At 42.5% G+C, this 17,102-nt stretch overlaps 1 protein-coding gene across 3 annotated transcripts in view; it reads right to left on the reverse strand.

The window, feature by feature from the left end:
* The window catches only part of LOC308126494 (rho-associated protein kinase 2-like), a 37,493-nt gene extending 21,361 nt beyond the window's left edge, over positions 1–16,132 (reverse strand). For 2 of the 3 annotated variants that reach the window (XM_080490968.1, XM_080490966.1), the window contains exons 1-9: positions 15,860–16,132; positions 9,532–9,613; positions 8,522–8,622; positions 7,687–7,824; positions 6,544–6,804; positions 5,464–5,608; positions 5,117–5,255; positions 3,400–3,491; positions 772–931 (exon numbers count right to left, since the gene is read on the reverse strand). In XM_080490968.1, the coding sequence (XP_080347094.1) occupies positions 772–931; positions 3,400–3,491; positions 5,117–5,255; positions 5,464–5,608; positions 6,544–6,804; positions 7,687–7,824; positions 8,522–8,622; positions 9,532–9,613; positions 15,860–15,955 (1,214 nt within the window). In that variant the 5' untranslated portion in view covers positions 15,956–16,132. Of the gene's footprint in view, positions 1–771; positions 932–3,399; positions 3,492–5,116; positions 5,256–5,463; positions 5,609–6,543; positions 6,805–7,686; positions 7,825–8,521; positions 8,623–9,531; positions 9,614–11,444; positions 11,514–15,859 lie in introns of those variants that run through there. The other variant, XM_080490967.1, reaches the window with a different exon arrangement.
* Positions 16,133–17,102: the final 970 nt, after the last annotated feature.

The raw sequence follows: 17,102 nt of genomic DNA on the forward strand, positions 1-17,102 counted from the left end.
TTAGAAGAGTTCTAGACTGAGAATATGACTATGGTGGTGAATGAAGCATAAAGCCTGTAATCGTGTTTCGCTGAAGAAGCAGTGTGAGTTCAAAGACCTTTTAAGGCTTCTTCTTAGGTGCAAATGGGTTTACCACAGCAGAAACACACAAAGAAATGCTGTATTAAATGCTCCCATTAAGAGTCTGCTAATTTCTTTTTAGATCGAATGATGTTCATTACAATAGAAATTGATTTGAACAAAACAAGCAACAACACATTGTGAGTTGCTCAGTCCATATTCATGTATTCCAAGAAATGTCTACCGTAGATTGCCATTTTACTCAAGAAAAAAAAAAAGCGTCTGACATAAAAGTAACTGGACAAGCATTTCCCTTTTCAGAAATCCAATACACACCTAAAATAGTCGATTTGTACCTTCAGGTAACAAAAGCAGCACATAGAAAGTGAGATTTTTCATAAGCAAAGTGGGCACTTAAAGGGGCTGTCAGAACAAGGCAGCAGTGTGGAACAGAAACAGGCATACAGTGTGTGTGTGTGAGACTGTGTCAAAGGTATGAGAGAGAAGCTGCCTTTTCCTATCATATTCACGGCACAGAGCTGGCTTCCCTTAAGCCCGGTCGCTTACTGCTGAGGACTTGGCAAACAAAACATATTCACATGCACATTTATCGCTTAGCCCCATAAAATCCAAGATTTATTCCTAACAGTGCATGGGTAAGCTCAGCAAAGAACAAAGAAAGTGACGGAAATATCTGATTGAGATACTTACTGATCCTCTTTGAAGTAAGTAAAGCCGATAAATGGTAGCTGGTTGCCCACGAAGGCTCTGGGAGGAGGAAAGGTCTCGGCATTTCCTTTATCCTCTTCTATATCATCAAAGTTACTGGTGTCAATGTCACTGTGCAGCTCGGGAACAACTGGGGCCACAGCTGGAGGAGAGAAATGAAGAAACCAGGAGGGTTTGAGGAATGAGAAAGACACTGTTTTTTTTAACATAAACTAGAGGATTAAAATCATGTGCCGCAAGTATTTAAATTTAAATGCATTTTGAGAAGTTTAAGAGAACTTCGTGCCAAGTTTGGCACTGCTAGTAGTGAGAGTGAGCTTTCTGCAGGTTGGCGTGAGCCTGACACCACTCCTATTCCAGTACAGTACTCGCTTTATGCCCCACACACACGCACGCACGCACACACCCACACACACACACACACAGCGCCTTTCACAAGCGAAGTCTGACCACGCCAGGAGAGTACGACCCTTCTGCTCTCTTCTCACAGGAGCAGGCAACTTTAATAACCCTGGGCAATATGCACACACACACACACAACACACAAATGTGTTAAAGGGCCAACCAGATAAAACTAAGTTAGTTTTTTTGCCTTTAAATAGCCTCCAATTAGAGAGAAATAAAGCAGCTGTTACAGGTCAGATTCCTCTGACCAGTGCAATCCTGGCTCTTGGCGAAGAGCTCATTATTGTTAGGTCGAGTCACAAACCCCCAGTGGGACAAAGATGGTGGAGAAAATAACCATGAGAGATCAAGCACTGCAATGAAATAAACGAGGGGGGTGGGAATAAAACGAGAGAGTGACAGAAGAAAAAAAGACAAGCTGTGGTGAGACGGAGAGACGTGTGCCGCTCCTCGGAGGCCCCTGTGGCCCAACTTCCCAGAATGCTCTCTGATAGCGGGCGCTTAATGACAGGCAGCCGTGGCCACAGTGAGAGCGAGCGAGCGGGAGCAACCCTCCAAACCAGGGCGCCCCTCTCATTAGGCCCGTCCACAGAGGCCGCACAGCCTGCCCCGCCCGCCGCTAAAGGGGGAGGATGCTGCCTCCGTCCCATTCATTCACTCATCTATTCATCCATCCATGGAGCCGCCTGCTTCGCCCTCAACCGTCCAAACACTTAATGAAAAAATAAGCGAAGAAAATAGCCCAGTGGAGTCACGGCCACAGGCCCTGAGACACAGAGGGGCCGGGACCTGCAGGCAGCTCTGCAGGATGCCGGGACGGGAGCCGGCGAGTGAGTTGGGGAGTGTCCGTGTGCGACAGGACGTGCATGTGCAAACACGACGAGAGCCGAGCGGCACAGCGGTGGTTTCATGTTCCAGACTGCCCGGCTGTGATCAGAAGTTCTGTCTGTTTTCTTAATCAGAGCCAGGTGAAGCACAGAGAGGTGGGGAAAATAGTCTGAATGTAATTATATACAGACACAGAGGTCCTGCTCATACTCCTAAAATATGCCCCCCCCCCTCCCTTTTTTTACTCTATCCTGCATAAACAGAGAGTTGAATCAGCCATTGAAATGGAATATAATGACTTTGATATAAGTATATTACTGATGAAGTCCCTGATAAGTATCAGAATAATGTCACTAATATAAAGTTTCATGGTCTCACATAAAAAAATTACTGATGTATGTGATTCTTCACTGTGCATTTTTTTTAAATCTTCATTGCATTGTCAGATTTATTTTTAAATTCCTTTTGTTAATCTCATTTTGCTTTATAATGAAATTTTTTTACCTAATGCATGAGTGGCTCCATAGGGTTTTGCACATGTTTTCTTTTCCAGTGACACCCTCAACAAAAATAATGTAGAAATGCTTTATTAATCTAAAAATGCATCAACACTGCATTGTTGACTGGCTGTGTGTAGATTCATCATTGATTTAACTACATTCAAATAGTATACAATAGCATCACAGTGATGTATTATGTCTGTGAACTACAAGATTCTTTGATATTAATAAGATAATTAAACATATTTGCATTATTGGAACATTTGATGTTTACCACATCTTAGATCTACATTTGTAATTCTTTATTGTTTACAGACTTTGCAAAAAAAAAAAAAAAACACTACTACATTCAAAATGCAGGAAATGTTCTATTTTTAACCACTTGTACTTCACTTTTACATTTTGATTCCATATGTATATATGTCAACACAAAACTATATTATTGTCTATGGTAAAAAAGTCAAAAGCAAAACTTTGAAAGTTTTCTGATGAATCGGGGGCTTTGGCAGCACTGCTCATATGTAGCTGGTTATCCTGCATGTTTTGTGCATCATGTGGACTCCTGTTTCCAGGTTCCTGTCATATAATGTACAAAATGAGGGGGCAGCATATGGCACACATGTGAACCATATATGAAGGCTTAATGGCTCAGGGGCTGGAAATAAACTTTGAACTGAAGCTGAGGCAGAACAGACCTGCAGAAGAACGGATTGAAAATGATAAGAGGAGCTCAATATAGTGAGCAGCAATGAGAGGGAGGGGAAAAGAAGAGCAAATTACCAGAGATGGCAGGGAGGAAATCTGCACCTGTGCTCTGGTGGCTTACAAATAACAGTGAAGATTAAAGAATTAATAAAAAAAATGTGCAGACACTCACTCTCACGGATGTTGTCAAAGGTCCACTGCTCGTTCTTGAAGAAGGGGTGACACTTGATCTCATCCACTTCAGTGCGGCCCAGACGAACCGTCCTGCACACAGCGACAGGAGCGAGCAGTCAGACTGGAAGGCGAGTCTTCTCAGTGTGATCACAAAACGCACACCGCACCTCCCCTCCACCCACCATCGCCAACATCTCATCCCAAACACACAGAGCCTAGTGGAATGACCACGCTAACCAGCGTGGAGAGCCGCATGACCACGAGTGGACACAGGAGAACCTCCTCTACACAGTCAGCACCACGATAATAAGGGCTCCAGGGAGTGAAGACACCAAGGATCAGCAAGCTGGAGGTAACATCCTGACTGGCTCAACACAACTGGGAGTCCTCCCCACTTTCTCCCCCCTTTTCTCCCTCCTCCACCTCTGGGTGCAGGGCTGAAGGGGTGTGGCAGTTTGGGCTTGCCACGTGTGGGACATTCCAGAACCCAGCCAAGAGGAAGAGAGGGCAGGGGTGGGGAGGAAGAAGAAGGAAAAAGGAGAGCAAGTCAGGCTTCTAAGCGGAGTCTGAGTGGCCAGGAAATAGCAGGAGCGCTGAAGGAGAAGCTCTGAGAAAATTTAAAGGACGGATTTAAAAAAAAATAAAAATTTGAAGGTGTTGAAAGACTCGCAGAAGGGAAGGAGAGATGAGTGAATCCAGAAGGAGAGAGTGGCCGTGCTTACAGGAGTGATTCAGCATGATGCAGACACAGTGACGGAGCATGTGGGTTCAGTGGTGAAAGCAGTCAGTGGTCAGTGTGCAGAATGTGTGTGTTTGTGTGGGTGTGCGCACACATGTGAGATTCTGTCTGTGGTGAGAGAATAGTGAGAGAGAAGGTAAATAAACTGAGGGAGGGAAAGTGAAAGGCTGCTCTGTGTCAAGGCAGAAAGGGCCTGTGTTTGAGCCCTCTTGGGGGCGGGGTTACTAATGTAAACAGGAAGTGCTTTCTTCCAGGGGGATGGGTTATTACTGAGCAAAATGACCCACAGAACCATTCACTGTTACCTTTCATGCAAAGGTTTGCATTTAGGCTGGAGCTGTGACGAGCAGCATGCTTTCCTATGGTCGAAAGAAGTTTTGTTTTCTTTCATAGTGTGTAGATGAAGGATGAAACCTTGAATCAGTAACAATCCATCTCATGTACAACGGTCATTTCTAAAGCAAAAGCATGACATGAGTTATCCTTGTTTAAATGGCATGGAGATAGTTAATTCTTAACGAACTGATACTCACATTACTGGAATTAAGTAGAATTTAGAGGGGCTTTTAGGAGTTGATTTTTTTCAAATATATAAATTCATTAATACTTAGGCACAATTTACAGAATGTAATCTATCTCACTACCATTTCAAACGATAAATTGCTGTGTAGTAATCCCACAAATTGAATTACTTTACAAATCTATTGATCTGCATTTCAGTAGCCGAGAAAATTACGTATTACTTCATAACTGCATTTGTTTACTATTGTGTTTTCTTCTGGAGAAATCAATGCAGATATTGTATACACTTAGACTGAATCAATGCTAATGTGTATGTATAAATCTTGTGTGTTTAGGTCTGGAACAGGTGCTAAGGACATTTCACTGCATTCTTAAACCATGTATAATATTATACTTCTGACAGGTAAACACTTTGACATGACTACACAGTGAAATTGTAGTTGCACGTGCAAACCTGTCAATCAGAAAGGCACAGATGAGATCTTTGGCATCCGGAGATATCTCAACGTTATCTGGGAAGACGAGAGAATTCTTGTGGTTCATTATTTTCCCGTAAGTCCCAACCAAGGACTCTGCATAGAAAGGAGTTTCACCTACGAGAAGAAGGAAAGATCAAACCATTAAAATGATGACTAATACCAAAAAACATGTCTTTGTCAACAATTGATGCCAAATATGTCAAATTTTAACCCAAAAACCTTGAGAAATGGTTTTCATGTTTAGATCCTTGATTTAGTCATTCCAACCTCAGTCTAGACTCGCCTATGATGGACAATCAAGTGGATGAATACCGGAACTTACCAACAAACATCTCATAGATAACCACTCCCACAGACCACCAGTCACACTCTCGGCCGTAGTAACCATCTCCACCCTGAGACTGCAGCACCTCGGGGGAGATGTAGTCCGGCGTGCCAACAGCGGTGTCACAGTGCACCATGCCCGTCTGTATATAGACGGATACACAACAGAGTACATGAGAGAAGTAAGACCAAACAAAGAAAAACTGTGGAGTGTGAAACATGGGACCTGTTGCTAAAAATCATCTCCCAGGAGGCTTCATTGTTTAAAAAATGCACGACAATTTACAGTGGCATTAATTAAAAAGTGGCTGCTGTTAAAAGTAAATGCTATTTTCAAAAAGGAAAAAAAAAAAAAAAAAAGGCACAACACACATTGAGATCCAGAACTTAACAGCAGAGGGCAGCAATGCTTGTCGTGAGGGAAAAGTGTTGCAGCAATGAAATGTAGATACAACGTCACACACAAAAATACTTTAAGAGAAAGTTTGGATAACCATGCATGCTATAGTCTGCAGAAATGTTATGGTTCAGCAAAACTCAGCTCAAAATGGGCTGTAATGAGGCTGTAGAGTAATGAACTTATGAAACAAGGACACTTTGTTCTAATTGGTCTTCTTGTGACTCCTTGCAAACCTTCCTCACCATGAAATTTCTTTCAATAATCCATCATAGTTATATATATATATATAGTGTGTAAAGTCTGCTCAGCCTGTTTTTCTTTTGCTTCCAACTCTACCCGATTGTTTGGACTATTTGTACAAGAGATGTAATTACACCATGCACTGGGCCTAATGGTAGATTTTGAGACAGCTCCGATGTGTGCAGCCAGCTATTCTGAAATGGCTGTGGTGAAAACAAAAGGGTGAAAAACACTTCCTGGCCCACAGCACAGACGCCACTGCTGGCTCACTGCAGATTGGTTGTTTAAGTTGACGACTTCTGAGGGCCTTTTTAGAAACAGCCTGACGTTAGAAGTGTTACCCTGTCTTTGTGAAGCTTCACTTCACATTTTGAACACCTGGTGGTGCGCTCAGACCCGCAGACACATGAAAAACAGGGAAACACAACTCGGGCCTACCGAGTCCATCTTCATACACGTGCCGAAATCGGCCAGTTTGAGGTGTCCGTGCTCGTCCAGCAGCATGTTGTCGAGTTTGATGTCGCGGTGGATGAAGCCCATGGAGTGGATGGCGTCCAGCGCCAGCACCACTTCCGCCGTGTAGAAGCGAACCCACTCTTCGGGGATGTCGTAATTCATGGTGAGCGTGACCAGGTCTCCTCCAGGCATGAACTCCATCACCATGTAGAGGTGGTGGTAGTCTTGGAAAGCACAGCAAAGCTGCGAGCAAGTGCGAGGAGTCAATTAATGCTCAGGATGTCAAGAGATTAGTTGAATCGAGATGCGGCTTCGGTGAATGACTCACAAATCTCTAACCTCCGACTCCATGTCATTAAGACATGCAGTACAGAAAAGCAGGAGAAACTTAAAACCCCATCATTTAATTAACTATTAATTTATTACATGCTGAGAGTATGCTGGTTATCCTCCGGGCTAAAACAACAAATTACCTCCTAATGCAAGTTAAATGTTTCTTCAGCATTTAATTTCCTTTAATAGTCACATTCAGAGTCACTTAACAGTTACATTTCCCTTTTCGCACTTTCAATAACTGCACACCAGCTTTCTATTTATACTTCATGCAACATTTCAAGGCTGTTTACACCTTCTGTACATATTTCTTCACAAAAATAAAAATGACATATCCTTGACTATTATTATTGTAACACATTAATATTATCTTATCTCATTCGTAAATGCACCTTAGTCAGCATTTCCTATAGCTTTCACTGTCAAGAAGCTATACTGCAGTGATTCTTCTTGACTATTGTAAAGTGGTGTGATGTCAAAATTACATATTAATCCAGTATTATTGGAGTTTTCCTAAGGCCGTTTTATTCATTAAATGTTGGACTGTCATTAGATATTCAATAATGTACTTCTTACTAAAACCAACCGACATAACAAGATTGGCTCTGTTGCAAAAAATATTTGGAAAATGACACTAATAATTGGTTTGGGAATATTTGTTTAATGCGGTGTCAAAATGAGGGAAAAGTGTTGCAACATCTCAGTCTGTGGTAAAAATAATAAATCAGAGACACGCTTCATTATATTTTGTGAATATGTCATTAATGAGGATGAATTAACATAAATGCACACCTGAACAACCCAGGGGCTTTTGGAAAAGGCCATGATGTGTCTCTCCTCCCAAAAGAAGGCCGACTCTGACCGCTTGATCATCTCAAACTTGTTGAGCTGCTTCATGGCATAAACTTTCTTCGAGGCCTTGTGACGAACCTGTAATCATAAGAAGTGAGGCACGGGTCAGAGACATGAGACGTGGAAGAGCAAACAGTGATAACTCCACAAGGACAACGAGAGGAAGATTCTCAGAAGGTCACTACGACGGAGATAACATGAGAGGCACAGAGGAAAATCTACAGACGGAGGTGGAGAAAGCTGTAATTGTCGTACACACCCATAGAGAGACATGCTTACACAAGATTTCAAGCACAAACGCACCAGGTCCCCCCTCCACACCCCCACACCAGACTTCACACTTGTCTCCCACACACACACACAGACACATGCACACACACATACACACACACACACACTGAGCCTGTCCAGACTCGTTTCCACCACAAGACGCTCTGCACGTAGCAGATAGGAGAACACCAAGAACACACTGGGAGCTGAGGAAAGTAAAGAGTCACTGCAAGCCTGAAGCTCCAATAACTAAAACTGCATTTACAGGAGGGGAAAAAAGAAAAAGAAAAAAAAAAATTATATGAGACATTGTGTGTTTCTGTAGATTGTTGCACCCTCTAGTGGTTTCCAGACTATTCAAACGGATGAATTTAGGAACAGCTGGAGAAATCCTGTCCTTTTATCACTGCAATACACTGCAGCCTCCGGGTGATTTGGAATTAAAATGTGCGAGGGAACAATCACGCACTTATTTATCGGCTCTTTGCACAGAGAAACATCTCACCAGCTGCACTTCTCCGTAGGCGCCTCGGCCAATCAGCTTGACTTTGTCAAAGTCTTCCAGTTTGACCTGCAGTTCTCGCAGCTGGCTCACGGCCGCTTCATCTGAGAGACGCAAACGTATGTTACCATGGAAACATGAAGGTAAAAGGCTCGCATGCATCCAGAAGACCTCTGTTTTTTTATAGTGTAATAAATATAATCAAAGAAACATGTGACAAGAGAAATATCAAACCTATTTTTAGGTTTTTCAGCCATATTGTACACGTGTACATAAAGCTAAATACAGAATTTTCTGTTCTCAAGACTAGAAAATGGTTTGGAAACAACGTACAGCCTCATTAAAGTAACACAATTGTGTTTTAATAAGATTTTGACTGTGACATTTGCATTACTCATTAGCCCTCAATTTAGATTTCCTCAACAATTGGCACTTTAATCACATTTTGTATCACTCCTGAACATGTGAATCAGATTAAATAACAGGAATACTTTGGCTGACAGAATAATAGTCACAGTTTTGTTGTACAACTACATTATGAGTCACTAAAAGTATCAGACTTGCTACACAAAATGTAAGATGGACTATGGAGATGAAAGTATTTCACACAAATCTCTTCTCAGAGGTTACTGTAATTAAATGGTGTTATGATGTACTTTAATCTGTACCACTTTCAAGTATATACATTTACTTTCGTATAATATGCATGACGTAATGTAGTTTGTAAACCCACAATTTGAATTAATATTCAAACCCTTTAATATGCATTTTGTAGCCAATAAATTAACTCTTTGACAAATGTGCTCTGGACTTTTACTATATTGAATACTCGCAACTTAATGCAGTGAAATTGTATTTTTTCGTGCTTTTATATGAGGTAATTTCAGCAATGATACTTTTACTTGTAATTAAGTACAATATAAGTAAAGTAACAGTAGTTGTGCACTTGAGTACAAATGTTCCGCAGTCTTCCAACCTTTGTAAACAAATTAGACATTTAATCTGGTTCTTACATCGGTTCAGAAAGGTCTCAATGTTCTTGTTTTTCCGCATAGCAGGGTAGTTCAAATCATGGGCCAATGCACTCATGGAGTCCTGGAAGACAAAAGGAAAAAAATGATTAATAATAATACAAACAAAGAGAACACATATTCCTCTTAAGAAATAATTAACTGCAAGGCTTACCATCAGTTTAAAAGACACAACTGGGCCCACTGAACTAACATACATTGGTAACATAATATTATATACCAGATAATTCTTGCGGTTTTGGCTGAATTGTGCAACACAGCTACATTTTCCAAACCTGTTTCATTGTTGTTCTTACGGTCCTTTATCTGTCGGGAAGAGTTCCGCATGTCGTGTGACCCTGACCTCCAAACAAAACCGAACAAATCAATTAACGTGAATTGCATGTAAAGCTTTCACATTTTTCCATATTGGGAGTGCTCCAAAATCCAACATAATAGGGAGAGAAAAGGCAGAGCGGTGATGGGGCAGCAAAGCCAAACAACCACAAAGGAACAATGGAGGTTGGATATACAGACATAACAAGCCATGTAACAACACGAACTGGTCACATGATGTTGTTACTGCCGCCTACCCAAGCACACGGACCATCAAGCGGGCCCACCAGCCCCTCCCTATAGCGCAACATACTCGGGCAGTGGCAGCATCAGGCTAAAATCCGAGGCCTCAGTCGTGTCATCGGCGCTTAAATCGGCGGTGTTGAGTTTCATGTGAACCCGGAATGTCTCCGTGATCCCAGTGCATGTTCTGGTGGGGCAGCTGGGGAGATGAGCGGGGAGAAGGAGGGGGTCACAAGGTGTTTTATGACCCCCGTTCCCTAAAAACAGGGGTCAACTGGAGTCATGCAGTGAGTGTGTTGTTTGTGTGTGTGTGTGTGTGTGTGTGTGTGTGTGTGTGTGTGTGTGTGTGTGTGTGTGTGTGTGTGTGTGTGTGTGTGTGTGTGTGTGTGTGTGTGTGTGTGTGTGTGGAAGCGGTGTGGGCAGTGTGTGTTTTTTCTGTTTGTTCTGGGACATGTGGGTGGGTGGGTGGATGGGGGGGGGGACATGTGGAACAATTCTGCACCTTTAAATAGCAGCAGTGAGGAGAGATGCACCCTCCAAACTGCCCCCCCCCCCCCAACCACCGCCGTCCCTGTTGACGGTGGAAATAGACCTAAAGGCTCAGAAGCTATTGTGGGACAAACAGCTTATAGGTCTGGATCGAGACTGAGCAGTCGTGTGTGTGTGTGTGTGTGTGTGTGTGTGTGTGTGTGTGTGTGTGTGTGTGTGTGTGTGTGTGTGTGTGTGTGTGTGTGTGTGTGTGTGTGTGCGTGTGTGTGCGCGTGCGTGTGCGTGTGTGTGTGGGGGTGTGTGTGTGTGTATGAAGGTGAACCTGGCGATATTTGAATGATATGTAAATAATACAATCTAATTTTAGGCTGCATGTAAGATGCATCTGGAGACATAGGGAATGTGTGACTAAAATCATAAATGTGTTCAGACTGCTGCAGCCTCGTATCTGACACCAGTTTTCAAAATAAATTTAAATCCATCCTCCATCCATATTGATTAAAAGGAAGCTGACATGAGAAATGAAGTTACTTGCATTAATGGTATAAAATTTCCACATTTCCATGTTTCTCAACTGAAATACAGCTTGTGTACACTATTTACCATTTAAACCCTTTAAGCCTAAGGCTGTTATTCAATATCCACTGAAAAAAACATCCAAAAAGAAAACTGCAAAGATCCCATGTTTTTATAGGCCAGAACTTTGGCAAAACTTGACATTTTTATTTCCACTTAATGAAAACAACAACAGTCTCATAACAGTGAGTCACTGAACACTGCTGTCACTGAACCTGTTCTCTGCAAAGCCACCAGAATCTATGCAAATAAGACAAAAACACTGAACCCACTTTACTCCTCGTCTCTGTCGCGTTGGCATCTTCTCCCTGTGGCTGACAAAGACACGTAGGTGTGTGTCTCTCTTTGCGGCAGCCGTCTGATGGGCTGATGATATGAGCCTTTCTTCCAACGTTGGCGCGGACATGCTTCAGCCATCGTGACCCCAACTCTCGTGGAAAACCAAGAGATGGATGGTACCAAGTGGTGTGTTGATTGGATGTCTTTACTGCTTCAGCAGCCCCAAAGTGCTTTGCACTGTCACATTTGAACACACAAATCTACACATCAATGGTGACGACCATGCAAAGGTGCTAAACGTCCAGCAATTTGGACGTCACTATAAATTTACTTTGCAATGTTTTGCTACTTTTTTTTGGGGGGGGGGGGATATTCTCCATATTCTAGATCTATAATCGCTGATTTTCAAAAAAATACCTTTAATTTACTTTCGCTATATATTCCAAATAGAATTGCCTACAGGATGAATAATTATTTATCTATTAACCCATCTACAATATGTCATAAGATTGAGAGACAAAGGTCTGACAACCTGGAGAAAATGGCCCCAGGTGCAAACGTTCCAAAGAAAGGCGAGAGTGCAAACGGTGATTCAACCCCAGTCACATCACGTTTAAGAAAAACTAATAAATGTGCAACATTAGACCCGTGTGCTAATTATCTAAGAACAAGAAAAACCTCCCCAATCTCATGTAAAGTCTATGGTAAAGGCGGCGATCTTAGCATTTTGCAGGGATTAAGGAAAATGGAAACTCAAACAATCATTGTCAAATATTTTTTTTAAAAGGAGCTTTAGTGATTGTGTCAGTGTCTTTTGATCTGTGTCGGTTCATGTTGCTTTCGGCTGGCTTGTTGGTAGCTTTTTCTTGTTTGTTTTTTTACGTGGAGGGTTGGGGTGAGATAGCCATCACAACTTGCACCATGGACTTGGTTAGTTTTCACGGGTGTCCTTTCTCCATTCGAACAATATGGCTGCACTTCTTCAACACAATCACTCAGATCCAACTATCAAGTGGGTTTATAAATGGTCTTAGGAAAGCCATCGGTACTTATTTATAATCTGCTGGTCGACAAACACCTTGTGGAGTAACTCATTCCTGAGGTAAATCTCTTGCCTGCTCAGTAAGCCTCAGACCAAAGACAATTGGCTCCGTCTTGCTTGAGTTCAAGTGGAATCTGGACAAATCTGAACATGATCATGCATCTTCCCTGCCTTAGCCACCACCCCCCCCCACCCCCCGTACTGTAAAGGAGCACAGTCAGCAGCAGTAGTGTGTTGATATTAGTGCTCAGATGCCCGACACAGAAACCTGCCTGGCTTATAACTTGCATATACTGCATGTATAAAGAGGAAATAATTATATGCTAGTAATTCACTAAACGGGGGGGGGGGGGGGGGCTTTACTGGTTTTAGCAGTATTACAATGTTTCGCACATTGACATAAACACTTGTACACTACTGGCAACAGACCTGCCTTGCAAGGAGCTCCACTTTTAACAGGAACCACTGCTCAAGGAAATGCTCACACCAACAGATCGGGTAATCGCACCGTCTACAGAAAGACGGGTCAACAATCCACTCGACGACCTCAGCCACGGTCGTCAAAATACTCAGTGACTTAATTGATCCTCTTACAACTCGTAATTCATGGTAATAACTATTGACACCTTATCAGTTTTTGAAAGGTCAGCTCTGAAAAGTAAACTGCTCATTAACATAAAGTCCTGAACAGCCAATCACAGGGCAGACATGGTGGACGTGGTCTGTTCAGGTTCATACCAACCACATGGGAGAAGATGGGGGATTTAAATCTTCGTACTAATCTTTATATTGTGTTTTATTATATTTTTTGGAGAGTGTGCTCTAATCTAATTTGGACTATTGTACTACGACTGTCGGTGCCATACCGGCTAAAAACTTCCTTCCAGGACTGGCTCATCAAATTTGGGCAACAGGGTATTAGAAATACGTCACCTGATACTGATGTGATGTGAACAACGTGGATCCATCCTGTGTGTATCAGCTGTTGGTGTAAAGGACTGAGATGTTCTGAGCAGAACAGGGTTTACCAGCAAAACTTGAGGTTGGTTTGACAACAACAGCCTCCCTGACTATAATTGCTGATCATGCCCATCGTTTAATGACCACAGTTGATGTCATAAAATTCCTTCTACCGGCAGGTTAACGCATCGCGTGACAAAGTTCAAAATATCTCAAACGAGTTTCCGGAAGATGATTGCATCCAAAGTGTGAACATACATCCGACACTTTGGATGCACGTCTTACAGCTCGTCAATAAATATGCTGATGATAAAAACCTCAGTTACTATTAGGAGTCTTGTTGTAACTTGTTTTTCTGAAGGCAGTGTAGAGATCGAAAGCAGAAGCTGTGAGTAACGATAACAAGAGATATATCTCCGAGGCGAGGAGGCGGTGCATTCTGGTTGGCAGCTTTGCCTCAGGTTCCTGGTTTGAATTGTCCTTGCTGCACATTTAACAAATGACCTTCCTGTTTGCCCACAGAACTCAATAGGTCCCGCCTTGTAAGCTGCACGGCATCTTTAACTTTTGTAATGTAATACTTTGAATTTTCTGAACTTGTTGCTGAAAGCCACTTCGACCTGCCTGTTTGCTAGAATGTGGAGTACACATAAAAATACTTTGCATAACTGTGTGGAGCTTCCCCTGTTCTTCCTGTTCTTCCTTTGATAATTCAACACATGCTCATTAGGTAAACTGTTGTGTGTTGGCGTGTTGTCCACGTGATGGACTGACCCTCCCTGTCACACAATGTCACCTGGGTTTTGCTCCAGCCCAGCTCTGTAATCACCATAAAGCAGCTCCCCCCCCGCCTCCACAGTATTCAGAACTGAGACCATCATCAGATAGATCCGTTTGAAAAAGAGTCACTTTTCTCAAAATAGAATTATTTAAAAAAACAACAACTTCAAAAACCACTTTTATGCCAAAAACAACAATAAACACCGCTTGTGGACAAACAGGAAATAGTGACGTGAGGTCATGGGAGGTTATCTCCATCTCAATTCCAGGACGTGAAGTCAGCTTCCTGTGCGGTAGCTCTCTGCATGAAGCGGCGCGGTGGCTATTGTTACCTCCAACACAGAGCTGCTTAGGAACCAGATGTAGCCGACCGCAGTGAGGACAATCAGGCAGGATGACCGGTGAGTGCGAGTTGGACACGTTACACAGCAACGTTCATATCGCTTCGGTTGAGTCTCAGTGTCACAGACAGAGATTCTCTCTGCCACTGGACTTTGTTTTGTGACTCATCAGCACTGAGTATAGACACAGAGGGAATAACTCTAGACAACAGTTGCTGTGTACAGAAAAGCTTATCATATTAAACTCTTTGCTGTTTTATGTAGACGTCAGCTGGACTTCCATGCCACACCGGTAATCCTTACACTTGTGTTTTTATTTGTGTCACCAGTCCAAAAAAAAACTCAAGTCACCTGCTGTCATCATTTAGGTGGAGAATTACATGAGTGGACACGTCACTGCAGTGCCAGCATACATTAAAAAGCAGGTTAATCCAGTCCAAACCCTTTATTTTTTTTCTCAAAGCTATTTATGGATTGCAGAGGAACTCTACCGGATTGTTTAAAACTTATGTTATAAGAAGCGCGGCAGTGTTCGGTGGAGTTTCAGGATTTCATTTGGCCTGGTGTGAGTTCCTGTCAAGGCAGTTGGAAAAGCGCCTCCATATTTTATTTCCTGTAGAGAAGCTGAGGTGCAAAAGGCTTCGTGGTGGCAGTAGTTGCACATTCTCAGTGCAGGTCAGACAGCGGGCATGTCATGTCCAGACCAGACCAGGAGATTCAGCAGGTAAACACACATAGAGATGGAGTGGATTACAACTAGGGGTGACTGTATTTGTGGATTTCAGTAAAAGCACTAAAGGCTTAAACTTTAATAGAGTTTAACATAATTAACATATCACATTCCACATTAATATATCTCATTTTATTATAAATACACTTTATTCCCCCTATTCCATACTGTGAATGCGAAGAGGAACAGATTGTGCTCCATACAGGAAAGGCTCTGGTTTAGGTGGGGCTTCCTCCTGCAACATTTTTGATTAGGAGTCCAAGTCATTTCTGTCTTTACCTTTATTCTACAAAAGTGTTTGTGTCATTAGCAGCTACATTATTCCACCATTTGTTTGTACCCAGCTGTTTTCAAACGTGTCTTTTCATGTAATCCCCGGTCGTGTCAGAATAATTGCTCACAAATATGTGAGTAACTCATTATCTCAGGCACTGACGACAAACACGCGGAGAGGAGAAGAAGAGGGGGGTGGGGGGGGGGGGGGGGGGATGCCTGAGGGTTATAAAAAAAAAAATAAAAAAAAAAATAAAAAAAAAACACACCAGGAAAACTTACCAGCAGAGTTTCCAAGTTTAGGGCGGACTGTGGGTTCCTCATAAGGTTCTCCAGCTTCCTCAGCCGGCTCTCCAGTATGCTCTCCGCTCCCAGCATGATCGCAGCAGTGCGGATCCGAGTCCGAAGCAGAGAAACACCTGTGGCCTCGGCCTGGCTTTTGTCTCAGGCGGTGGAAGCGCACTTCGCTCCTGCTCGGCTCAGCTCCTCATGTCACCTCCTCCTGGGGAGTGCGGCTCGACTTGTCAGATTAATTATTTATCCCGCGGCCAAAGTAAAACCGTCTCACTTTCTGTTGTCATTAAAGCCTCAGAACAAAGTGTAATAAATAATAATAATAATAATAATAATAATGATTTAAAATAAACCAAAAACGCGGCGCCTGGTCGCTCTCAGGTACCGCGGGTCCGGGACGCTGCCAGGCAGGTACAACAAAATCTGATCCGACCACAACGTGTCCAACCTGTAGGACGCACCGCGCGTCAAGACACACGCAGCCAGAGCGCCGCTTCCGGCTGGGACTGTCAAAGCAAAAGTCTGACCATTGCCAACTTCACTCAATAGTTCAACACGAATGAAATAAACCAGGGAAAGAAAAGGAAACCGCCCAACAACAACAGCAACAATAATATTTAGAAATATTTGTTCTCGTCTCTCTTCTTAAATGTTTTTTTTTACCTGTCCTGATTTTTTTACCTTTAACCACCTTGTTAAAATCTATAGATTATTTTATTATTAAGTTAATTTACCCACTACATATGAAATTATCGAACAACACAGAATCATTAAAATAGAATGAAATAGACTTTATAAATCCCAGAGGAAGATTCTTTAGCTACATTTTATATTATCACTTTTTGTTATTGTGACATATTTTTCCTCCCAAAATAATTTTTCTCGCCAAAACTTTGTTGAGTTAAAATTTGCACTTATTTTTATTTGTAAAATAGATTTATTACATGTAATATGAAACATGTTTTCTTGTGCCACAAAAGTTGTTTGGTAAATGGATTTCATGTATATAGCACTTTTCAACTGTTGAGCCATCCCAAAGTGCTTCACACAGTCAATCCCATTCACACACCAGTGGAAGCTGCTTACATGCAAGGTGCTCAATCTATCCCTTGGGTGCGATTTCGGGCTGAGCTCAATGACACTTTGGCATGTGCGCAGGTGGAGATGGGGAAAAGAACCTGCAACCTTCCGATTGGGAGACGATCGCTCTACCAATCGAGCCAATGTGGCG

Source organism: Lipophrys pholis (genome assembly GCF_963383615.2).
Source record: "Lipophrys pholis genome assembly, chromosome: 21".
Taxonomy (NCBI): domain Eukaryota; kingdom Metazoa; phylum Chordata; class Actinopteri; order Blenniiformes; family Blenniidae; genus Lipophrys; species Lipophrys pholis.